Below are 27,256 nucleotides of genomic sequence, written 5' to 3'. Positions count from 1 at the left end.
TATGCCTGCCCCCCCATTTGTATATGTTTTATCACTTCTAGGTTGTGAGTTTTCTCAAGGGCAAGCCATATGGCCATTTCCAGAACCACGTAATAGTCACTTAATATTTATTAAACTGAATCTGAGCACAAATAAACTTATTTTTGTTGATTTGTAGAAGATTTTATTAGAAAGTGACTATGGTGTATTTAAACTTCATCAAATAAAACATTACAGTAAAAAAAAAACCTTTTTGGTTTTGAGTTATATACAACAAATGTTTGGTTGTTTTATGTTGTACTGAAATAAAAATCAGAACACATGGAGAGGACCAAAGGACATATTTTATGGCTCCTAAAGTAGCACAAAGAAATGTAAATAAAACTCCACGAAGTTTTATTTATTCCTTCTGCTATTAAATCTGAGAATATCCTAATTTCCAAATGGGACAGCCAGATTGAGAGTTTAAACACTTATGGGCTCTGGGGGGGGGGCAGAGGTTGGAGTGTGGCAGTAAGGCAATAAAGAGAGTGGACCTGTTCCCTACTAGAGCTAGAAAACATACAGATTACTGGCTATATTGACACTCTTATTTTGAGACCATGCCATATCCCAGGGAAATGCGGAGAGGGGTTTCCTTGAATTGGCAGGGTCCAAGTTGGTGGATTAAAAGAGAGGAAAAAACCAGATAAGTAATCTCAGGGTGTAGGGGTCAGCATGAACAGAACAGAAAACCTAGTGGATACAAAGAAAGAAAGAAACCAGGTCTCAGAATAGCAGGAAAAGCAGCAGAACAAAGAAACAGTGGGAAGGAGTCCCACCTATTTCTTCTATAGCCACACACCAAAACAACTGTGTGTCTTTTTGTAAAACATCATAAAAGTGGTCTCTAACTTACAATATATTTATAACTTGTTTAAAGAGAAGTCTTCCACACTTGAAACAATTGTCAGAGAATCCCAAATAATCTTCAAATGCTAGAGCAGGCCTTGCAATTACATAAAACAACTGGACAGATGTGCCAACTTCACTAGCACAGGTACAGATAACAATATTAATACAAAATAACCAAAGATTTTGAGTACATTGGGTGTGGGGAAAAAGTCCTTAAGTTCCAAAGCATTTCAAACCACAGAAAAGGTAAGTTTTTTTCTTTGCATTTCCACTGGCTCTAAAAATAAACCTTTACTATTTTCCACATTATAAAAGAAATGTAAGTTTGTTATTTAAAAAAATTCTAACACTACACAAATATGTAATATAGAAAGCCAACTTTCTATATAACCTTTCCCTTTGGAGGTAACTAGTGTTTATCAATTGGGTAACAGCCACTTTTTTTTTTTTTTTTAATTACTTCAGACCTAGTAATAGAAGAGCTGCTCTGAACAAGTTTATACTGATGATTTCAGTTTCTCCTTTGAGCTGTACCTTTCCTACTCCACTGCTAAGGAAACAAAAAAGGAAAAAGAAAAATCCAAAATACACGCTGATCCTCCAAAACAGGCAACCTACAAGCGACACTAACCCCTGAAGACAAATCAAAGGTGACTGGGCAAAACTGCTACACTAAGTGTCAGAACCAAATATTACTTGATATTGAAAAATGGAGTAAAAGAAAAAGTACTGGCCTTTCTTTTGTATTATTCTCGATAATCAAAAATGGGGACAGTATCTTTTCCTTCAAAGAAGACTGAACCAGCCTACCTAATTTCCTATGTTTTTTAGTTTTTAAAAAAGAATGGCATACAAATAAGCTTAGGAAGTGCTCAAAAAACCGCACAATGAAGGGGGGTATATCAGAGACAGGAGCCAATAAAAAGCTTGCAATTGCCAAAGCTAGAATAATGTGAACAAAATAAGTACTAGATTATAACCCGAAGTATAAAATAAAATATCCATGAGTCCATACTACTATAAATAAAGATTAAATAAATAAATAAATGGGGGAGAATATACAAATTTCCCATGGAGAACTTAAAACAATTTATGTAAATATCCTGCCTCCAAGGAGGTAGAGCCTAACTTTCCCCCTCTCTACGTATGGCTGCACGCGGACTTCCTTCCAAAGATTACAGCATGGAAACAGGGGAGAGAGAATAACTTCATGCTGGAGAAACCTGACAAACCCTTCCTCAGCAGGTAACAGAAGTTAGTATCAACAGGGTAAGTCATATTGATATTATGTACTTTTTATATGATGTTATGGGGCTGGTACTTTGCCTCTATGGTCTTCCTCCCAAAACCTATAACCCCAGACTAAACATGAGAAAAACATCATACAAATCCCAACTGAGGGACATTCTACATATTACCTGCACAGCACTCAGCAAAACTGTCAAGGTCTTCAAAATAAAGTCTGAGAAACTGTTACAGGGAAGAGGAGTCTAATGAGACATGATGACTAAAGATAAGGCGGTATTGTGGGTGAGAGCCTATGGCAGATATTATGATATCTCTATGCCATTTTTTTTCTCTCTGATGACATGTCAGAGTGATAACCAGGTAATGGACATAGAAATGGAATTAATAAAACTAAATACTGGTGAGTAATTAAGAATTTGGTATACTTAGGATGTTTTTACACCCATGGAACTATGTGGCTTTGCAATTTTCACTTTCAAGTTCTTATTTTGGCAAAAGACTGATATTGATAAAACACTTTATGAATATTTTGCAGGGTTATTTGGGGCTATTTGAAGAGGAAGTGCTGTTTCCATTTATCTTCTCAGTTTAAACCCAGTAAGATTGCCTGTTACCTCTTTCTTAAACTGATGAGAAATTTTTAAAGTGGTTTTCCTGCCATTTATATCAGAGTACATGAAGATCTTTTTCAGGAGAGGGAGATCTATAATAATTGGAAAGCTTCAATGTAGACTAATTCTATAACTTTATGTACACAAGCAATTTCTAGGCATTTATGATTTACACAAAACTGAGTGAGAAAACTGCTCTGCTGATTAAATTAAATGTTGAGTTACAAACTTTTTTCACATTAAAGAAATTGCATTTGGGGTGCCTGGGTGGCTCAGTGGGTTAAAGCCTCTGCCTTTGGCTCGGGTCATGATCCCGGGGTCCTGGAATCAAGCCCCATATCGGGCTCTCTCAGCGAGGAGCCTGCTTCCTCCTCTCTCTGCCTGCCTCTCTGCCTACTTGTGATGTCTGTCAAATAAATAAAAATCTTTAAAAAAATTTTTTAAAAATGGCATTTGCCATTATTACTTAACAAAAACCAAATGCAATTCTGATATTCCAACTCACCTATGCATCTGTTTAAATTTTAAGAGTGCTTACTACAAGGGAAGCATATTAGGAATATATACTTCCTGGCCAGATTTTTTTAAAACTGCAATAAAATGATAAGTTTTTAAGACAAGATCTAGTACTGCTATGGACTACTGTAAGTCAGAAGGGAAAAATCAGCTTACCTATTTTCCGAAGAGGTCAGAAAGCAAGAGTCCTGCTACCAGGCCTCTGGCCAACCTGAGACAGCATTAGGAATACTGAGTTACTGAGACCTGTTCTCCCAAGCTCCCACACTGTTCTTCTGACACTTTTACTGCTGATGCTTACACAATCCATTTGCTTGGACCAACAAGAAGGCTGTAAAGAGCACTCAGAATGCCCACATCAGAAATCTCTTTGGCTTAAATAGTAGGAATAATGGTACTTTCTCTAAACAATTTGTTTCCATTTAATCTTATGAATTATGTGAATCCCCCAAATCAATGACTCTTACAGTAGAAATAACTTCCTTAAAAGGTTCACCAGAATGATGTGTTTTCAAACTTCTCCACTTTCTGATATATCTTAACTCTCCCCAAACCCATCCCAGCCCCTTTGAAAATCTCTTTAGGTAATGAGAGTTTTTATAAATGGCAGTGTGGAGTGCTTATGAATGATGTGCGGGAAGATAAAAGGACGAACCCCTGCTCTTCGGCAATCATGTTTTCATCTTCAAGTTTGTTGATGGAATTTATAAAAACATTACTAGAGCACTTCATTGGTATGAATTTTGTGGACCAAACTCAAACCTCTTATTCTTCCTAAGTTTATTTGCCTTTTGTGCCCTTACTTTAATTTTATTTTAGCTTATGTTAAGTTTATTTTATTTTTTGCAACGCATACATCGTTATAACCATCTTTTATCTCACAGAACCAAGCAGGACAGAAACCATCTACAAATAAAGAGTATCTACTTTGGATTTGGGGGATGAGTACTTGAAGGAAATGTATACTCTTCCTATACTATCTAGGAAAGAAAATGTCTAAATGAAATACTGCAGTAAAATTTAAGCTCTAAATTAATCTCAATTGTATTTGAGAGAAAAATCAGCCTTTCAATAGTTAAAAGTCTGAAATAGAAACTTTTATAAAAGGAAAAAGACCTGTTATTTTAAAATAATTATTTTAACACAAAATTAATGACTAATAAAGTATTATCACTGTAATAATCATTAGGGACAAATTTATACAACTTCAAAATTTAGACAACTACAAACACATGTTTGAGTAAATTTACTACTCCTTCAGGAACTGCTGTTTATCTTACAGATTTAACAATATATATTTTTAAATTTTGGCTCAAGTGGGTATTTTATTTTCATAGGTAGCTCTACCTAGCACACTCCTGAGAAGCATGTTTTAAAATACTGTCATAGAAGCAAGGTATACACAATAATGATTCACAAAGACAATCTCACCACACCCCAAACAGTTATCACACAAACATTATGAGTGGCACATCAAGAGAAGAATCAACTTGCCATTAAGATTTTGTCAGAGAGAAAACAGATATGGGAGCCTGGCAACACTGTATTCCTAACAATGCTGTTCTAAAACACACAATCATTTGACTGACTAATGCAATTGGGGAAATTTTGTTTCCAACACTATGCAAAGTATACCCTTTTGGTATACTTTGGTATATCTGGAAGAAACAGATATGCAACCAAATTCGTTACAGCAAGTTTGCCTGGCTTCATTCATCTTGTACTTATTCTCTTGATTACTTCACCAAAAATCCACTTATGTCACAGTCGATCATTCACTCCATTAGCAATCAGTCCATGCAAGAATAATTCTGAATGGTATAGACTATTTCAGCAGTCATGTGACGAAACAGAAGTCTTACAACATGTGAAGCTGGTGGAGTGGGTGGAATTATACATGGATGAAGGAAGTCCCAGCCAGTCTGGCATTATTTGATCTAGGGTAATGTGACTTCACTGAGTTACTGTGTCATGAAAGAAGGATAGTAAGAAAAAAAATTTTGCATGTGTTTTTCAGTAAACTTCTGGATTGGCATTCACGAACACCTATTTATTTCCCTAAGTCACTTACATCACGTCTGACTAGCCAGATGCAAGTATTTTAAAAAATAAGGAATCAAGATTAGATCTACTTTTCCACTCCATGTAATAAGTTTATAGATTAGAGAACACGTATCAGTCCTTCCTAAATCCTAATGAAATCAAACTTAAATGCTGCTACCAAGTTCTCTGCCTTAATATTCATAGTCCAAGTTTATAGTTTCCATCGTTTTTCTTTTTTCCTTTTTAAAAAAAATCTTAGGCTGACAAATACATACTAACAATGACTTATTTGGGTGATTATTTCAGACGTCCTCAAGAGAAAAAAGCAATTTTATGGGTTTGATAATCCACATAATTACTTTTAGTCTTAGGCTTTCCTCAATCAGCACATTCTCTTTGGCTAATTAATGTTTTTTTAAAAGTCATACTCAGGTACCTTAAAATTGTCAAAATGCTAATAAACTACTTGCTAATATAATACTTATAATATTATAATTATTATATAAATATTACATATAAGTATACATAATATATAGTTATAATATAAGTAGTTATATAAGTATTATACATAATATAAAGTTGATAACTTATATAACTACTTGATATGTAATACTACTTGGTTATGAAAATATGACAAACTTCTATTTTGAAAGTGGAAGAAGTATATTATTCTTAAGACCCAGTTTCAGTACCTTAAAATGAGTTTCATATAGTCAGTTAAAAAAACAGATTCCCAATCCAAGAATCATTAAGACTTCTAATAATTTTGAGTGTTTGACTTTTATAAATTGCTTATTTTTGTAAAGCCGTATGAACACACTTCTGAGAAACTGTTTATATAACAATGGTTCTCAAAATGTGGGCCCCCCAACCCAGAAGCATCAGCATTACCTAAGAACTTTTTAGAAACATAAATTCTCAGCCCCACCCCAGAACTTCTGAATCAGGAACTCTGGGTATAGGTCCAGCATACTGTTTAACAAGCATTCAAGGTGGTTCTGAGGCACACTAAAGTCTGAGAATCGGTATTCTAAAGTATAGCAGAATCTTTAGTGGTTCAGTTTATAATACTACATATTTATTTATCTTTAAGAGTATCTTAAGAATGGGATGCCCTGGGTGGCTCAGTTGGTTAAGCCACTGCCTTCGGTTCAGGTCATGATCCCAGCATCCTGGGATCGAGTCCCGCATCGGGCTCCTTGCTCAGCAGGGAGCCTGCTTCTCTCTCTGCCTCTGCCTGCCACTTTGCCTGCTTGTGCTCTCTCTCTCTCTGACAAATAAATAAATAAAATCTTTAAAAAAATTAAAAAGAATTAAAAAAAGAATATCTTAAGAATATCTTAGTTTTTTCTAAAGAAACAGAATGAGTACTTGCAGATATATAATTTGGATAAAGTAAAAAGTGTTTTCCTGGATGAAAGTTTAAGCTAGAAATAACTGGTTTAATAACTGTGTCTATAACTCCTACCCTTAAAAACACTGAAAGAACCATTTAAATTTTTTTTATTTTAGAGAAAGACAGGGAGAGCAAGCACAAGTGGGAGGGCAGAGGAAGGAGAAGAGAATCTCAAGCACGGCTCTGTGCTCAGCACCGAGCGTGACGCAGGGCTTGGCTCGATCTCACAACCCTGGGATCCCAACCTGAGCCGAAACCAAGAGTCAATTGCTTAACTGACTGCGCCATCCAGGCGCCCCAAGAACCACTATTTAAATTCCACTGGAAAGAAACTATTGTTAACCAGTTGACTAAAATTAAGAAAATATTTAGAAATAATCTTTAATCACTTATTTCCAATCATTAGTAATCAACAAAACTTATGAAAGTAAACTGGGAAAAATGACAAGTTTTCGATTCTAGATTTCAATACAGAAAAAATTACTCAAACACCCTCTCAGAGCAAATATGGGGGCAGTATATGTTCTTTGAAGGCAAGTAGCAGCATGACATCCTAGTTTTGAGACCCAAGGAACAAGGCCTTCTACCTCTAAATCTGGCCCTTAAGAACTAGTCTTAAGCAGGAGGAACAATTATACAGACAAAAGTATTTAAAAGTTAAGGAGGTTTAATAAAAATACTTCAATACTTAATCTAACATTTGCCACTGCAAACACAGTAAGGTATTTAAGAGTTTCTTTGCTACTTCAACATTATTGAAACATAATTTCAACCACAATTGGTGTTAAACTCCATAATATTTCTAGTTTGGGCAAAAAGAAATATGCCCAAGATTAAATACACACACACACACACACACACACACACACACACCCCAAACATAGTTTATTTTATCTTAGATTCTTTATGGTACTGAAACATTTCTAAGAGGTTATGTAAATCAACAGAAAGAAATAAAATAACTTGGGTGGCAGGAGAAAAAAGCGAACTCATTGCCAAGTAAATGCTACTGCCAAATGACCTTTAATGACTAATACCCATGTTTCTTCCATTTTTCTCTCACTGTAGTAAAACCAACTAAAAGACGGCAATCAAAACAAATTCTGCAGTGTTTCTACCAAACTGCTTTCTATTCAATGCCCCCACCATGCTGTAAGAAGGAAAGCATTCAGTGCTGATATCTGGCCATAATTCTTTTAAATTACATTATAAATTTTCATTCTGCATAAGCTATTTTAACCAATTCTCAGTTATCTGCAAAAATTGGTAGTAGAGTTTTGAGCAGCTAGCAAGATTATCTAAAATGATGTCCTTTTTTTCCTATAGACCCTCTACTAAAGGAGCTTATGAACAACTGAAAATCCAAAACGTAAGCTGCAAAAGGAGCAAGGAACAAAGGCAGTAGGACTGAATTATGGGTAGAAGTGTGTGTGTGTGTGTGTGAGAGAGAGAGAGAGAGAGAGAGGAGATAATGAGAAAACTCAACGTAAGAAGCTTTCCACTTTATATCCTTTTGTTTTTTAGATAAAAGGTTAATATGGTGTCCTTGTCTCCTCAAGGCGATCTCACATTGTCAATATTAATGATGAACTGGTGACTCAAAAGAAAAACCCATCTTAGAAATGAAAGTTGTGAAAGTATATGTAAAATATGAGTCATTGAAACTTCAGAATTTCTACCTGATCGCTCTAGAAAAAAATGATCAACAACAAATGCAAATGCATCAGTTCTTTCCACATAAAACCATGGTGAAGGAAACTGCTATTGGAAAAAAAAAAAAACAACCCTGGGCAAAGACAGTTTGCATGGTTATGTTGAAACTCATTTCTAGCTCCCGGGCTAGACCTGACCATTATATCAAACAAGACACCACCAATCTCTGTGTGCCAGCCATTAGAGCTGTTCAAAAACAGTAATTCTCTCTCCTTCTGGGTACATGTCATAGGACTGCCTCCCCTATCTTGCTGAACTCAGGTATAGCTGCACAGCTTGTATCAGCTGCTAATTATGGGCAGAAGTGATAGGTATCAAATCTGAGCAGAAGCTTTATGAGTCAGTGTGTGCTCTGCCATTGTCCCCTTTCCCTCTGCCACAGTGACTGGTAATATTTCAGAAAGTTATTCTGCGTCCCGGAATGAGGATGATGATGACGCAGAAAATCCACAATGAACATGTAGCATGAACAAGAAATAATTTGTTTGAAGCCACTGAAATCTGGGGTTTATTACTGCAGCATAACCTATCTTAATACTAATACAGTCTTTTATTTTCTCTATATGGTTAATGTATTTCCTATTTAACTATTTTTACAGAAAAGTTAGGCATTAATTTAGAGACTTGGGGTACCTGGGAAGCGCAATTGTTAAGCGTCTACCTTTGGCTCAGGTCATGATCTCAGGATCCTGGGATTGAGCCTCTGTGTTGGGCTTCTTGCTCAGTGGGAAGCCTGCTTCTCCCTCTCCCACTCCCCCTGCTTGTGTTCCCTCTCGCTGTGTCTCTCTCAGTAAAATGAATAAATAAAACCTTTAAAAAAAAATTAGGGACTCAAGTTCAGCTTCTAAGCATCAGTTAAAAAAAAATGAAGACCCCCCCAAACTAAAAAACTAAAAGAGGAGATTGTCCATTATATTTAAATTAGGAAACTAAACACAACATAAAAAAAGACCTCACTGTTGTTCCTACAAAGTTTAGGCCATGGACGAATAAATGCACTCACAAGGTGATTGATTGTTGTTTTTTTTTCTATTTAAATGTATTGAACTACATGCCAGGTACTGCAATAAGTGCTTTTCAAGGATCAGCTCATTTAGTCTTTATGTAAGGCATGAGGAAGTTAAGTGACTTAGCTGAGATCACAAAGCTAGCAAGTGAACTAGGGTGCAAAATGATGAAACTTAAGAAGTCTTTCAGAATTAACCCTGAAGGAAAACCAGACGCTATTTCTAACAGGTCATACAATGTACTATGTATCTATTTGTTCACTGTTTCATTCATTTACTAAGTATCTACTGAGCAATTTATTATGTGCAAGGCCCTTTTCTCAGTGTTCAGAATCTAACTGTGAACAAGATGCACAAAATCTTTTGGAAATTTAATAAAGTAAGCAACCCCATGCATATGCAGTTGTAGCTACAAAGTGTTGTGAAGGAATTAAACTATTGCTGTATAATTAACTACCTCAAAACCTGGATTAAAATAACCACTTATTTTCTCAAGGTACTATGGGTTGCCAATTTGGGTTTGGCTCAGCTAGACAGTTACTCTGCTCTACATGGTATTATTTAGGCCAATCCACATGTTCACAATCAGTTGGCAGATCCCAGATGACCTTACTCATGTGTCTGGAGCCTTAGGGGAGATGGCTGTGCACATGCTTTCTCTTGCCCCTTTTCTCCTTCTCCCTATCTTTCCATGTGGCATCTCATCCACAAGGAGACTAATGTGGGGTTGTTCACAAGGCAGTAGTTCCTACAGAGTGACAGCAAAGCTGCATGGCCTCTGGAGCCCATGCCTGGAAGTCTCATAATGTCATCTATGCCACATTCTACTCCTCAGACCAAACCATAAAGCAAGCCCAGATTCAAGAGATGGGAAACAGTCTCCATCTCCTGATAAGATGAACTGCAAAGAATCTGTGGCCATTTTTAATGCACCACCTAAGAAAGTAAGGTGGATATAACTGAAAATATAGGCAGAAGGTAGGAGAGCAGACTGCGGTTACTTTAGAAGAATTAGGGAAGACTTATGAGGTGCTGATAATGAAGAAAGAACTTTACAGGCTGAAGGAATAGCAAGTATAAAGACCCTGAGGCAGGAAAAAGTTCAGTATGCTTGAGGAATAGGAAAAATTCTAGTGTGTCCATAATTCAGTGAAAGAGAAAAAAAAAAAATAAAGACAAGAGGCTAAAAAGAGAGGGAAAGTTCAGATGATGAAAGGCACAATACTCCATGATCAGGAACTTGGATCTTATTCTAAGGGTAAGTGAAAGTCACTGGGACAAGGGTGAAAAAGCAAGGAGACCACTTAGGAGATTAGATGAGAGATGATGTTAATGGAGATGGAAAGAAATAGTAAGATTATGGGATATACTTGGGGGTTATGACCAATAAAACGTGCTAGTTAACTGGATGTGGGGCGAGTGAAAAAGGACAATTGAGACTAGGATCTTTGGTTTTTGACTTGAACAATTAGGAAGCTGGTGGTGCCAATTACCTACTCACTTAAGCTTTAAAAAACACAATTTAAGGGGCACCTGGGTGGCTCAGTGGGTTAAGCCGCTGCCTTCGGCTCAGGTCATGATCCCGGGGTCCTGGGATCGAGTCCCGCGTCAGGCTCTCTGCTCAGCAGGGAGCCTGCTTCCCTCTCTCTCTCTGCCTGCCTCTCTATCTACTTGTGATCTCTCTCTGTCAAATAAATAAATAAAATCTTTAAAAAATAAAAAACACAATTTAATTTTTACTTCTGATTATCTATGCAATCATCAATGCATTTCCTCAGAAGTATTATTAAGAGTCAAAACGGTATGTTTTTGGGGGATGGCTGTTCATAAAAAGATTCATGAACCTAAAACCGCTCTAAAGAGATAAGTTTATTAAAATAAAAGAAAAGAAATGCAATCTAAGAAAATCCAAAATACTATATCTTGCAGCAGGGAATGTGAACATGCTACACAAAGGTTGATCAAGGGTTCAAGGGTACAAGAGTTCACAGCTGACACTTTAAATTAGTAAAAATTTAAAATTTAGTCAAATTTGGCTTCCCAAATTACAACATATTCTGGAGAAATGAATGTTATGAAAACTGTTTTGCAATACTTATTTATTTTTTTAACTTTTTAAAATAATTTTTATTCATCTATTTGACAGAGAGAGAGCATAAGCAGGCGGAGTAGCAGGCAGAGGGAGACAGAGAAGCAGGCTCCTCACTGAACAGGAAGCCGGATGTAGGGCTCGATCCCAAGATCCCAGGATCATGACCTGAACTGAAGGCAGCCGCTTAACTGACTGGGCCACCCAGGTGCCCCTGCAATACTTACTTAAAACAAAATCTTATCCAAGTATTTTGGGTAAACACTATTCTCTATTCTGATATTTTAGGCAAATTTTTAAAAAAAGATTTTATTTATTTATTTGAGAGAGACAGAGAGAGAGCACAAGTAGGCAGAGCAGAAGGCAGAGGGAGACAGAGAAGCAGGCTCCTCACTGAACAGGGACCCTGGGATCATGACCTGAACTGAAGGCAGATGCTCAACAGACTGAGACACTGAGGCGCCCCCATTTTAGGTAAGTTTTTAAGAAAAGAATCATACACAAGGATCACTATTAATAGACAACAACATGCACAATATACTACGAATGTCTTGTTTAGATAACGTGACCATTAGTCTAATCATGTTCCTAGCAATTCCTAACATTTTTGGCCTAAAGACATTCTCACATCTTAAAACTGTATCTGGCATGGAACAGGTGCTCAATAGACAGTAACTGAAGTTACATCGTGATTCCCAGCTAGGATGTTCTGTCCTCAAACTAGAGGCTATATAATTAATCTGTTGGTCATTCAGAACACTTCCCTCTTCTTCAAAATAAAAATATAAACCAGAACCTTTCTCCTTCAGAAAATTTGAAACTAGATATATATTTTTAAAGCAGGATATACTTTATACTTGAAAAACATCTATAAGGTTAGTAGCAAACCTTCTAAGAACTCTTAGAAGAAAACAGAGGAATATATCTTCATGACCCTAGATTAGGTAATGATATTTTTAGATATGACACCAACAATGACAGGCAACAAAAGAAAAAAAAATAGATAAACTGAACTCATCAAAACTAAAAACTTTTATGCTTCAAAGGTTACCACCAAGAAACCGAAAATACAATCCAAATGGGAGAATATATTTGCAAATCGTATGTCTGATAAAGGTCTATTATTCAGAACATATAAAAAATTACAATTCAATAATAAAAAGACAAGTAACCCTATTAAAAAATAGGTAGAGGATTTTAAGAGCTATGTCTCCAAAGAAAATACACAAATGGGCAATACACATGAAAAGATGCTTAACATCCTACGTCATTAGGAAATGCAAATCAAAACCCACAAAAGATACCACTTCATATGCACTAGACGGTTATAATAAAAAAGATTGATGATAGCAGATGTTGGTGAGGATGTAGAGAAACTACAACTCTTATATACTGCTATGGAAATGTAAAATGGTGCAGCTGCTTTGGAAGTTTGGCAGGTCCTCAAAAAGTTAAACAAATAATTACCATATGACCTAGCAATTCTACTTCCACGTATATATCCAAAAGAACAGAAAACATGTCCACAATGCAGCAAAAGTGGTTCTAAAAAGGAAGTTTAAGGCAATATAGGCCTACCTCAAGAAGCAAAAAAAAAAATCTCAAATAAGAAACTTAACCTTATACCTGAAGGAGCTAGAAAAAGAATAAACAAAAGCCAAATCCAGCAAAAGGAAGGAAATAATAAAGATGAGAATAGAAATAGGGGCACCTGGGCACCTACCTCAGTCAGGTAAGTGTCTGACTCTTGGTTTTGGCTCAGGTCATAATCTCGGGGTTGTGAGATCGAGCCCTGAGCTGACTCCACGCTCAGCATGTAGTCCGCTTGAGATTCTCTCTCCCTCTCCCTCTGCCCTTCCCTCCACTTATACTACCCTCTCTCTCTTTCTCTAAAATAAATAAATAGCATTTCTAAAGAGATTAGAACAGAAGTAAATGATATAGAAACTAAAAAAACAATACAACAGATCAATGAAACCAGGAGCTGGTTCTTTGAAAAGATCAACAAAATTGATAAACTTCTAGCCAGACTCATTAAAAACGGAGAGAGAGAGAGAGGATCCAAATAAACAAAATCACTAATGAAAGAGGAGAAATAACAACCAACACCACAGAAACACCACTGTAACAGGATATTATGAAAACCTATATGCCAACAAATTGGATAACTCAGAAAAAATGGGTATATTCCTATATAACCTAAAACAGAAAGAAATAGGAAATTTGAATAGGCCAACTGTCAGCAATAAAATTGAATCACTATTCAAAAAACTCCCAACAAACAAAAGTCCAGGACCAGATGGCTTCAGAGGCGAATTCTACAAAAACTTTAAAAAAGAATTGATACCAGGGCACCTAGGTGGCTCAGTGGGTTAAAGCCTCTGCCTTCAGCTCAGGTCATGATCCCAGAATCCTGGGATGGAGCCCTGCATGGGGCTCTCTGCTCAGCGGGGAGTCTGCTTCTTCATCTCTGCCTGCCTCTCTGCCTACTTGTGATCTCTGTCAAATAAATAAATAAATAAATAAATAATCTTTTAAAAAAAAAAGAGAGAAAGAATTAATACCTATTCTTCTCAAACCATTCCGAAAATAGGGGTGCCTGGGTGGTTCAGTTGGTTGGGGTCTGACTTTTGGTTTCAGCTCGGGTCATGATCTCAGGGTTGTGAAATAAAGCTCCGTGTCTGTTTGAGATTCTCCCTCTCCTTTTCCCTCTGCCCTTCCCCCACTCTCTCTGTCAAATAAATAAAAGTCTTTAAAAAAAAAAGTTTTCAAAAAAATTGGAGGAAGGAAAACTTCGAAATTCATTCTGAGGCCAGTACCACCCTGATACCAAAATCAGATAAAGGCACCACAAAAAAGGAGAACTAGAGTCCAGTATCTTTCATGAATACATATGCAAAAATCCTTAACAAAATACTAGCAAACTGAACCCAACAATACATTAAAAACACACCACGATCAAGCAGGACTTATTCCCAGGATGCAAGGGTGGTTCAATATTCACAAAACAATCAATGTGCTGTGTCACATCATAAGAGAAGGATAAAAACCACAAGATCATTCCAATAGATGCAGAAAAAGCATTCAACAAAGTATAACACATGATCATGATTTTAAAAAATAAAGGCCTTCTGCAAAGTAGGTCTACAGGGAATATACCACAACATAATAAAGGCCTTATGTGAAAAACCCACAGCAAACAAAACTGAGAGCTTTTCCCTTCAGGTCAGGGACAAGACAAGAATGTCTGCTCTTACTACTTCTATGGTACTAGTACTTAAGTTCTAGCCACAGCATTTAGACAACATAAAGAAATAAAAGGCATCCAAATTGGTAAAGAAAAAGTAAAACTCTCACTATTTGTAGATGACATGGTAGTACATATAGAAAATCCTAAAGATGCCACCAAAAACTACTAAAACTGATAAATGAAATCAGTGAAGTTGCAGGATACAAAATCAATGTACAGAAGTCTATTGCATTTTTTTACACTAATAATGTAGCAGCAGAAAGTGAAATGAAGAAAACAATCCCAAGTACAACTGTACAAAGACAATAAAATATTTAGGAACAAACTTAACCAAAAAGGTGAAAGACTTGAAAACTAGAAACTATTGATAAAAGAAATTCAAGATAACACAAAAAAATGGAAAGACATTCCACGATCATGTGTTGGAAGAACAAATACTGTTAAACTGGCTATACTATTCAAAGCAATCTAAAGATTTAGTGAAATCCCTATCAAAATACCAGTAGCATTTTTGATAGAACTAGAATAAACAATCCGAAAATTTGTATGGAATCTTAAAAGACCCTGAATAGCCAAAGCAATCTTTTTTAAAGATTTTATTTATTTGACACAGGGAGAGAGATCACAAGTAGGCAGAGAGGCAGCAGAGAGAGAGGGGGAAGCAGACTCCCTGCTGAGCACAGAGCCTGATGTGGGGCTCCATCCAGGACCCTGAGATCATGACCTGAGCCAAAGGCAGAGGCTTAACCCACTGAGCCACCCAGGTGCCACTAGGCAAAGCAATCTTGAAGAAAAAAAAAAAAAAAAAAAAAAAAAAAAAAACTGGAGGTATCACAATTCCAGTCATATTACAAAGCGGTAGTTATAAAACAGTAAAGTAATGGCACAAAAACAGACACACAGATCAATGGCATAGAACAGAAAAGCCAGAAATAAACCCACAGTTATATAGTCAATTAATCTTTGACAAAGGATGAATGAATATACAATGGGAAAAAGACAGTCTTTTCAACAAATGGTGCTGGGAAAATAAGATAGCTACATGCTAAGGAATGAAACTGGACCACTTTCTTATACCATACACAGAAATAAAGTCAAAATGGATTAAAGACCTAAATGTGAGACCTGAAACCATAAAAATCCTTAAAGAGAGCACAGGCAGTAATTGCTCTCACATTGGCCATAGAACATTTTTCTAGATAGGTCTCCTGAGGCAAGGGAAATAAAAGCAACAATAAACTATTGGGACTATATTGAAATAAAAAGATTCTGCACAGTGGAGGAAACAGTTAACAAAATGAAAAGGCAACCTACTGAATGGGAAAAGACATTTGCAAACAACATATCCCATAAAGGGTTACTATCTAAAATATATAAAGAACTGATACAACTGAATATCCAAAACCAAATCATCCAATTAAAAAATGGGCAGAAGACATGAATAGACTTTTCTCTAAAGAATACACACAGGTGGCCAACAGACACATGAAAACATGCTCATAACCAGTAATCATCAGAAAAATGCAAATCAAAATTACCAGGAGATATTACCTCGTAACTGTGAGAATGGCAAAAATAAAAAACACAAAAAATGACATGTGTTGACAAGGATGTAGAGAAAAGGAACCCTCTCACATTATGGGTGAGAATGCAAACTGGTACAGCCATTGTGGAAAACAGTATGGATGTTCCTCAAAAAATTAAAAACAGGGGGCGCCTGGGTGGCTCAGTGGGTTAAAGCCTCTGCCTTCGGCTCAGGTCATGATCTCAGGGTCCTGGGATCGAGCCCCGCATCGGGCTCTCTGCTCAGCGGGGAGCCTGCTTCCCTTCCTCTCTCTCTGCCTGCCTCTCTGCCTACTTGTGATCTCTGTCAAATAAATAAAATCTTTAAAAAGAAAAAAATTAAAAACAGAACTACCCTATAAACCAGTGATCGCACTACTGGGTATTCACTCCCAAAATACAAAAACACTAATTCAAAGGAATACATGCACCCCTGTGTACACTGCAGCATTATTTATAACAGCCAAACTATGGAAGTAGTCTGTGTCCATCTCCATCAATAGATGAATGGATAAAGAAGATGTGGGCTGTGTGTGTGTGTGTGTGTGTGTGTGTAATGGAATATTATTCAGCCATAAAAAGAACATTGTCATTTGCAACAACATCGATAGAGCTAGAGTGTATAATGCTAAGCAAAATAAGCCAGTCAGAGGAAAACAAATACTTACAATTTCACTCATTTTTGGAATTTAAGAAACAAAACAAATGAGCAGAGGAAAAAAATAGAGAAAGACAAATCAAGAAACAGACTCTTAACTACAGAGAACAAACTGATGGCTACCAGAGGGGAAATGAGGGCAGTGGGTGAACTAGGTGATGGATATTAAAGAGTATACGCATCATGATGAAAAAACATCAAATAAAATTAAAATTTCTCTTTAAGAGGGGTAGTTCACTAAATATTCAGTTTGTTGGCTAGATTCAGCTGTTTTATTTTCTCTACAATGATCTGCTTTTCTAGAGCTGGACTTTGAATTAAGACGAACCTTTCTAAAAGGCTGTAATCCTAAAAGGTCATTTAATCTATACCCATGCCTTGGGGTGCCATTCAGGAAGGTAATTCCTCAGTGTCGATAGAGTTCTCTGTGCAACTTAAAAAAGAAAGAAAACACATCCACACAAACACCTGTATGTGAAATGTTCCCAGCAACACTATTCTCAATAGCCAAAGAGTAGAAATAACCCAAATGTCTACAAACTATGAACAGATAAATAAAATGTGACCTATCTATTCAAAGGAATATTATTTTGTAATAAAAGGGAATAAAATAGTGATTCATGTTATAAACAGATGAACTTTGGAAACATTATGCTAAGTGAAAATATGAAATGTCCAGAATAGGCAAATCCATAAAGACAGAAAGCAGATCGGTAGTTCCATGGGACTAAGGGGAAGAAGAAACTGGAAGTGACTAATGGCTATGGTGTTACTTTGGGGAATGAAAATATTCTGGAATTGGTAATGGTAATGGTTGCAAAACTTTGTTGAATATACTAAAAAACCACTGAATTGTACACTTAACACTTGATCTTAACCAAAAAGCCAAGAAGCAGTTGGACTGTACACTTTATACATATTTTTAATTTTTATTTATTTTTATTGTTTTATTTTATTTTATTTTTTTTAAAGTAGGCTCCATGCCAGGGTGGAGCCCAAGGTGGGGCTTGAACTCACGACTCTGAGGTCAAGACCTGAGCTGAGATCAAGAGTCAGATGCTTAAAGGACCAAGGTACCCAGGCACGCCTGGATTGTACACTTTAAAGGGCTGAAATTATTAATTATATCTCAATAAAAGAAAAAGAAAACTAATGCAGATACGAAAGAATTGAGGTAGGACTTGATCAAGACCCTAAATTATGGCCAAAGTAAAATCTAATCAGGGACTTTACAGCTCCATTTTCATTTAGTATATCCTGCAATTGTATTAAGACACCAGCAACTGAAGGATAAAACACAGCTTAAATATTTATTTAGTAATAACTTTTCAGCAAAAAACTTTTCTTTTTCAGTAAACAACAAAGTCATATATTAACCCATACTTTTCCATACCATATTCTTCTTTCAGATTCACAAGTAACATTTAAATACAAACCTTCACATCTAAGTTAAATGCTCTTTTGAATCACTTTTGGCCATAACAGCTCTGTATAGTCTCATGGTGATAAATTATATACTATTCTCCTTAGAAACTGTTCTTCATCTTTACTTCTTAGATCACTTTTAGGACCAACAGCAAAGACTGAAGAATAATTGGGTATTATCTGTATTCCACATTGATTACTGCTTTTCTTTCAATGAATTTTGCTATTCTGCCTTTGTTACATGTATTGTAAACAATTTTTTTTCTTATTTACCGAGTAAGGTATGATTTGGATGTCTATGGGAAAGTTTTGCCAGGCAGAAGTTTGTTGCCTGAGTGACAGCTTTTTAAAATGCAAAAATCAGTTATAACAACCTCTCCTTGCTTCAAAATTCTGTACCTCATTCCAAAAAACATGTCAATTACCATTACCTTTTACTGCAATGTTAGAAAACCTTCAGCAAATATTTAAAGTTCAGATTAATGTTAATATTAAACTGTGTAGAGCTGCCAATTCAACTAACTCAACTGAGGTCATAAGCGGATAGACAGACCTACGTTATGTGCGTACAGCTAAATTTACACGTACCCATGCAATGCCAACTGCCAATAAGTCTCAACTCCACATGGCAACTGGCAAGGTTCTGCTGACATCCTATATAAGACATAATCTGGTTTCAGAAAATTAAAATACAAGAAAGATGTATATGAAAATTGAAAGAATAAATTCCTAAGAACTTATTTTTAGCTCCTTGACCTCTATCACTCCTAAGCTGTACGCTCTGAGACCAAGATAAGCAATCCCTCAATAATGAAGGTAAAAACGGTCTTTTCTTATCTATGAGCTGACTTATGGAGAACACTGTTAAGATTTGTAATTAGCAATTAATGGAAAAGACCAAGAATTTGTAACGTAAATGATCTCTGCATTATGCCACAGAAAAAATCCAGAAACTTCATCACGCAAAGATGAAAAAGCTTAAGGCACACAGAAATAGGATTCCTAATATCTCCTTTACTCCTACTTACAGGTGACTATAGTAAGAGATGGAAATAAAGAGGACATACTGAGAATATCTTGACAAGCCAAGAATATTACCTTTCTGGACTATTTAATTTTGTTAACAAATGTTTGAAATCTAAAAAATGGGGGCGGGGGACTGTCCAGCTCTTTTCACGTAACAGATTCACAGCATAAATGTAGCTCAATAGTTGCAGCAATCATGTAATAAGCAACCTTGAAGAAACTTCAACTTGGAGGCTTTGCAGGAGTATAAATTGCTACAATCATTTTGGAAAGCAATTTGGCAATATGTACTGAGGCCTTAAAATATCCACACTCTTTGACTTCCATTTCTAAGAATCTATTTTAAAGAAATCATCCGAAAGCTGCACAGAGATGTCCAAACATTATTTACTGGAGTGAAAAATGGAAAACAATCTGATATGCCCATCAACAGCGAAATGATTAAAGAGCTGTGGTACATCCATAAGATACAAAGGATTATATAGATATTTTAGAATATTTACCAAGAATGCCTCATCACTTTTTTCTTTTCCTGATGGTGGTTTGCTCTTTATTTTAAAGTAATACATACTCATAAATCGAAAAGAAAAAACAAATGAAAAACTGAAATCCTCTCATTTTCTTATATTCTATCTACACCTCCAAAAGTTTTTTACTGTTAAGATTTTATGGGTACTTTCTAGAAAATTTCTGGGCATATACAAAGTTATGCGACGAACATTTATACAGATAATCCTTTATTTTGTTTTAACATAAGTGGGGCCATATAAGCTTTTATTCTTCAAATTGCTTCTCTTACTAATTTGGTTATTATTCTATATCAGCACATACAAATCTACCTCATTCATTTAAAATAGATATTTCAAGAGAACAAATTGATGGTTATCAGAGGAGAGGTGAATGGGGGGATGGGTGAATGAGGTGAAGAGGATTAAGAGTACACTTATCATGATGAGCATTGAGTAATGTATAGAATTGTTGAATCAGTACATTGTACACCTAAAACTAATTTAACACTGTATGTTAATTATACTGGAATTAAAACTAAAAAATAAATAAAATGGATGTTTCTATATCTATCAGGACCTAGACTGATATATATTTAGGTTGATTAGACTTTTCTGTCTAAAAACAATGGTTAACTAACATACTTGGAAATATAACTTTATGTGTTTGTGTGACTAGATCAGTTCCTACAAGGAGTATGTCAACATTTTAGGTATTCAAAGTTGTCAAATCACCTACCCAAGATACTGTACTGATACTCTTCTCTCTACCTTTCCAAACCATTCAAAATATTGGATGCTAACAACTTTTTAAAGTCTGCCAATATGGAAGATAAATATTTTTTATTTGTGCATCTATAAACACAAATAAAGTTAAATCACTTTTCTACTGGATGGTTCATCTTTTTCTTATAGGCTTATAAGAGACAATGGTAGTGTCAGAAAATTAGCCCTTTGCCACATGTGCTATAGACAATTTTTTCTCCTTGTTATCTTTTAACAATGTTTACAGTATTTTTTTGTGTCTAGTAAATTTCTCTGTTCTTCCCATTAGGACTCCTATACTTTGTATACGCTTCAAAGGTGCTTCTATCTCAATTTTTTTTTTTAAGTTTATCCATTTGACTTTTATTAGACAGAGATCACAAGCAGGCAGAGAGGCAGGCAGAGAGTGAGAGGGAAGCAGGCTTCCCGCTGAGCAGAGTCCGACGTGGGGCTCGATCCCAGGACCCCGAAACCATGACCCGAGATGAAGGCAGAGGCTTTATTTAACCCACTGAGCCACCCAGGCACCCCTATCTCAAATATTTTTTAAAGTACATGTTTTCTTCTACTTCTCATATAATTTCATTTTTATTGAGAGCTTTCAACAACTGTGAATTAAAATGTAGATATACAACTATTTACAAAGTTGAATCTCAACTAGGTAAGAAAATGGAAAAATACTGCAAGAAATAAAACCCTGACAGTGGTTATTGTTCCATGATAAAGTTGTATATGGTTTTCTTTACCGTAATTTCCAAATTTTCTATGTGCCTTACTTTTATAATCAGAGGAAAATAAAATTTCTTAAAATCATATTTAAACTTTTTCTTAAGTTTTTAATGATACTGGCTTCATTTCTCAATTATTATTTGAGTATCTTACCTAGATTGAGTCTAATAAGGGTAGAACTTTGTATTCTCTTTTAATTCTATTGAATACGTGACCTGACAGGAAAAAAACTACCAAATAAGGGTCTACTGAAAGCAAGAATTATAGTTCCAGTTAGGAAATTTATCTGAATAGTAATCACAATAATAGTTACACCTATTAGATATTTACAACATGCAAAATGCTTACATATATTAACTCATTTATTCTTTTTTTTTTTTTTAAAGATTTTATTTATTTATTTGACAGACAGAGATCACAAGCAGGCAGAGAGGCAGAGAGAGAGAGAGAGGAGGAAGCAGGCTCCCTGCTGAGCAGAGAGCCCGATGCGGGGCTCGATCCCAGGACCCCGGGATCATGACCTGAGCCGAAAGCAGAGGCTTTAACCCACTGAGCCACCCAGGCGCCCCAACTCATTTATTCTTTACAACACCTTTGTGAGATAAGTACTATTGTTCTCTCAATTTTATACTGCGAAACTAAGACACAGAGAGGTTAAGCAATTTGCTCAAACCATGAACACTTTTAAAAGTGGAAGAGCCAGGACTGGAATTCAAAAAGTCTGACTCCAGAATCCCTTTTTTTTTCCTTTTTGAGAGAGAAAGCGATCAAGCAAGGGTGGGGAGGTGGGGGTAGAGAGGCAGAGGGAGAGAGAAGGCTCCACAAACAGCACAGAGCTGGCATGGGGCTGGATCTCACAACCCTGAGATCACGACATGATCAGAAATGAAGAGTCGGATACTCGGAGCCCCTGGATGGCTCAGTCGGTTAGGCTTTTGGCTAAGGTCATGTCACAGGGTCCTGGGATCAAGTCTTGCATTGGGTTCTCTGCTCAGTGGTGTGTCTGCTTCTCTCTCTCTTCCCCTCTGTGATCTCTCTCACTCTCTCTTGAATAAATAAAAACATCTCAAAAAAAAAAAAAAAGTTGGATACTGAACTTACTGAACCAGACAGGCACCCCTAGAATCCTTATTTTTAAATTCTAAACTAAAATCCTCTTTAAAAGATTAACAGAAAGGGGCGCCTGGGTGGCTCAGTGGGTTAAGCCTCTGCCTTCGGCTCGGTCATGATCTCAGGGTCCTGGGATCGAGTCCCGCATCGGGCTCTCTGCTTGGCAGGGAGCTTGCTTCCTCCTCTCTCTCTGCCTGCCTCTCTGCCTACTTGTGATCTCTCTCTGTCAAATAAATAAATAAAAATCTTAAAAAAAAAAAAAGATTAACAGAAAAACTGGGAAGCTAGTTCTGACAAGCTAGAAAGTGTTAAAGAATAAAAATAAGCCACAAAAGGGCCTAACAATAGATTTATATAAAAAAAAAAAAGGAGAGAGAGCAGACGATGAAAAATATGATATATCTTTATTTTTTTACCAATCTCTAGCTTCAGAGATTTGAGAAAAAAAACTTGAGAAGGAGATGTTTTCTGTCTTCCTTATTCAGGTAGCATCTCTAAGCTGAACCTTTGAGACGTGGTTTTCCAAACATAATGTCAGTGCAGCTGTCACAAGATAATGGGACTCTGAAGAGCTGAGTAATACCAATTACCTGTCACATAAAGTGTTGCTCACATTAAATTAAGAGTAAAAACTAAAAGCAGTGACAGATGCCTATGATCTCACTGGTCAATTATTTGTTCTTTTCCTCTTAGTTTGCCACAATCTGCTAGGATCTTTCCAAATGTGCAAATTTTTCTCACATAATGCAAGGGAATGTATCTACTACATCATTTTCAAAGTGCTACTTTCCCCAAAAATGTTAACCCAATTTAGGGAAGTCAATTTTTAATACTTTATATGAAGCTGAAAGTCAAACAAAAGGTAAACAAATACAAAACTTTACTTCTCACAGATTAGAGGAGGAACTTTTTAGAATGAGCCCATCTGAGTCTGAGCTCCATCATACATTAGAGATAGTAATTTTGTTTCATTTTCTGATTTTGCCCTTGTCAAAATTACTGCCTCAAAGATCCCTTCAAGTACCTAAAAGACAAAATATTTTCAACTTGCTTTTGTGTTTTAAAGAAAAAAAAAAAAAAAAGGATTGAAAAGTACATACTTGACCACAAAAATGGATGCACAAACATAAAAGAAAGGCATATAAAGAAACTTCTTTAAATTGACCTTGTATTTTGTGTACTTGTAAGCTTTTCTGAGTAAAAATGGTCAAGATGGACTAGTAGCATCTCTGAGAAACAGCTCTTAAGTTGGCAGCAATTTTTAAGAAATAACACTGATTAACTACAGATTAACAGCGAAAAATTGTGAACAATAAGAACCATAAACTTGGTGGTGCCTGGGTGGCTCAATCAGTTAATCATCTGAATCTTGATTTTAGCTCAGGTCATGATCTCAGGGTTGTGGGACTGAGTCCCACGTTGGGCTCTGTGCTCAACGGGGAGTATGCTGGAGATTCTCCCCCTCTGCCCCTCTCCCTGCTCTATCTCAAATAAATAAATAAATCTTGGGAAAAAAAAAGAGAGAACCACAAGCTTGAAACCCAGGAGCTCTCTACAGTTGAACTTCGATGTTATGACTATTTTCTAAGGATTTGCTATACAAAATTCACTTTACTTTTCTAATATTCTAATCTATAAAAAGGGGTCAAAATAATTGCTCACTACTGCTATGAAAAACCATGACACTTATAAACTGATAGAACAAATGATTACCTTACAAAAAAAGAACTATTTAGATTCATTTATGAGTACACGATGTTTGGGAAAAAATATTAATATTTCTTGATAGTTTATGTTGATAAACGTCAAACAGACAATGTAACACAGAGAAATGATAGAGTAAGCCAAAGAAGAAATGCAGATGTAGAAAAAGGTCAGTTAAAAATTATATATGGAAAAGGTCTAAAATGGCCCTTTATTAAGTGGAGTTTTTTTTTAAGAAGGCTCTACACCCAGCATGGAGCCCAACACAGAACTTGGAACTCATGACCCTGAGATCAAGACCTGAGATGAAATCAAGAGTCAGACACTTAACGAACTGAGCCACCCAGGTTCCCCTATTACGTGGACTTTTTAATCACTCTTGGCCAGTCTAGAAGAGCCACTTACTTGCCTGAGACGAAAACAGCAACTCTTAGATAAGGAGTTAGTTGCTGTGACACCTTCTGGAGCTTATTTTTAGAGGAAGGAAAAATGGGGAGTTAAGAAACCCAAGGAAGATCACAAATAAGTACAATAAATATTCCTAGAGATTTGGAATAACAATATAAAACCTGTACTTACAACTTGAGATTCACGAGCTTTAGGAAATGTTTTGGCAACATTGAGCCCATCAATGACAATATCAAAAGGAGGACAGCATTTTAAGAAGTTCTGAAATCTCTCGAGTTCCTAAAAAAGAAAAGCCAGACAAAATATTAATAAGAATTTAGCAAGGACTTTATTATAAACTCATTGTTATGACTTTTATTATTGTTCTGGTAAGTAAAAACATCCCTTAAAAATACAAACTCAAAGATAACTTTGAAATGAAATCTGAAAAGACCAGACTATGAGATGAAACTGCATGAAATTATCTGAAATGCTTCTTCACACTTCCACATGCTAACTGCATTTGATCCATAACCAGCTCTCGCCTGCTAAACTGATTCACATGGCAGTCATGATGAAAATGAAATGTCAGAATCTATAACCTCTTAAGCCAAGGAGATGTAAACCTCAAATATGCTAGCCTACCAGTGCAACAGTGTTGAAAGAACAAGGCTCTATAATAGCCCCTCTTTGGTGATCAAGACTATTTTGTTCACTTTTAGCTATTTTGAGGAGTTGAAATAGTCAAGAAATATTTGTGGGGCATCTACTATGTGCCCAGCAGTTACTAAAGAGACAAAAGTCTAATGGAGCCTGCATTTTAGTGGAAGAAGACACAAACCAAATAAATCAGTTAATAAATTATTTTAAATGTCAAGTGTGATGTGTACTATGGAGGAGAGAAAAGGAGAAGTGGGAGTTTCATCACTGGTAATGATAGTGTAGTCTGTATTGGACTATCACATAACATAAATTCTATATGAAAAACAACTATTTGAAGGTATTAGAGAATGACCAAAAGCAGGCAGAAATTCAATGGAATGCAAAAGTTGAAAGACAGTGTGGCTCCCTGATAGTCCAACTGAGTTCCATCCAATAGCCTGCATCAACCATCAGCCCCATGAGAATGATGAAGAATTCAAGACCTCAACCCCTTTTAATTAGAATGGTAGAATACCCTAAGCAAGAGCCACACAACTAGAGTCTAGTCAAACTCAAGAACTATAAGATAATAAAAATAGTAAATGTTTCTGTTTAAACCCACTATATTTGGGTGGCTGTTACCTACCTGTGGATGACCAAAAAAGAAAGGCACCGCGCTGGGTGAAATGTGCCTGTATATGGCTTTTTCTTAAAGGGAACTCCTCCAGTTAGAATGGTTGGCAGAGGTGGCTGGAAATCAAGCAGAAAACTGCAGACTTACTGGTTTGAGAAATCAGAAGACAGCATTTAGGTATGTCAGAGAGGCTGGAAAGTGAGAAAGTGGATGCTACAAAGGAGGGAATCACAAAAGTCTGCATAATTCTGCCCAAATCCTTGGCTAACTCTTATTTGTACATGCATGGAGAAGACTCCATGGGCCCAGAAAAAGCAACCAATGAAAGACTTAAAAGACTTGAGCAGAGATTTGAGTTACTATCCATTACAAAGATGACAGAGTTTGTAGTCAGTCTAACCAACTAAAACACCCTGGCAAAGCAAAAAATTAATAACCTCTGGGAAAAGATAACAGAATCTTTAGCCTTTGCATTGTGTTCCCCCACAATGTCCAATATACAATTAAAAGATTAATAAACAGGGGCACCTGGGTGGCTTAGATGGTAAGTACCTGCCTTCAGCCTAGGTCATGATCTCTGAGACCTGGAATCGAGCCCCACGTCGGGCCCCCTGCTCAGCAGGGAGTTTGCTTCTCCCTCTGTCTCTGCCTCTACCCTCCATAGCTGCCCATGTGCTTGAGCTCTCTCTCTCTCAAGTGAATTAAGAATATTTTTTAAATATTCTGGAAGTATTAGGAAAATATAACCATGGTCAAGAGAAAAAGAAGTGAACAGAAATCAATCAAGGTCTGGACCTGGGTGGCTCAGTGGGTTAAAGCCTCTGCCTTTGGCTCAGGTCATGATCCCAGGGTCCTGGGGTCGAGCCCCACATTGGGCTCTCTGCTCCACAGGGAGCCTGCTTCCTCCTCTCTCTCTGCCTGCCTCTCTGCCTACTTGTGATTTCTCTCTGTCAAATAAATAAAAAAATATTTAAAAAAAATTAACATATAATGTATTATTTGCCCTAGGGGTACAGGTCTGTGAATCATCATGCTTAACACATTTCACAGCACTCACCATAGCACATACCCTCCCCAATGGCAGGCAAGAACTTTGAAGTAACTAGCTCTTCTAAATATATTCAAGAATTTAAAGGAAAATACAGTAATAATGAAATCAAAGAAGGGAAAACAGAAAAATGTAAACCATAAAAATGAATACTCTAGAACCCAAAGCACGTATGTGAAATAAAATATTCACAAGATGGACATTAATAGCAGATTAGGGATCGCAAAAAGTAAGAATCACTGAACATGAATCACAGAGCAATAGAAATTATACGATCTGAAGAAAAAAAGATTGAAAAAAAAAAGATAAAGCC

General features: G+C 36.3%; 1 protein-coding gene across 1 annotated transcript in view; it reads right to left on the bottom strand.

The window, feature by feature from the left end:
- The window catches only part of LOC123944480 (protein only RNase P catalytic subunit), a 135,585-nt gene that overhangs the window by 60,561 nt on the left and 47,768 nt on the right, over positions 1-27,256 (bottom strand). The window contains exon 5 of the mRNA XM_046009612.1: positions 24,812-24,919. Coding sequence (XP_045865568.1) covers positions 24,812-24,919 — 108 coding nt within the window. The remainder of the gene's footprint in view (positions 1-24,811; positions 24,920-27,256) is intronic.

This window comes from Meles meles, chromosome 6, assembly GCF_922984935.1.
Source record: "Meles meles chromosome 6, mMelMel3.1 paternal haplotype, whole genome shotgun sequence".
Classification (NCBI taxonomy): Eukaryota; Metazoa; Chordata; class Mammalia; order Carnivora; family Mustelidae; genus Meles; species Meles meles.
The sequence above is the reverse complement of the archived record's forward strand: the minus strand, read 5'-3'. Positions and strand labels throughout refer to the sequence as shown.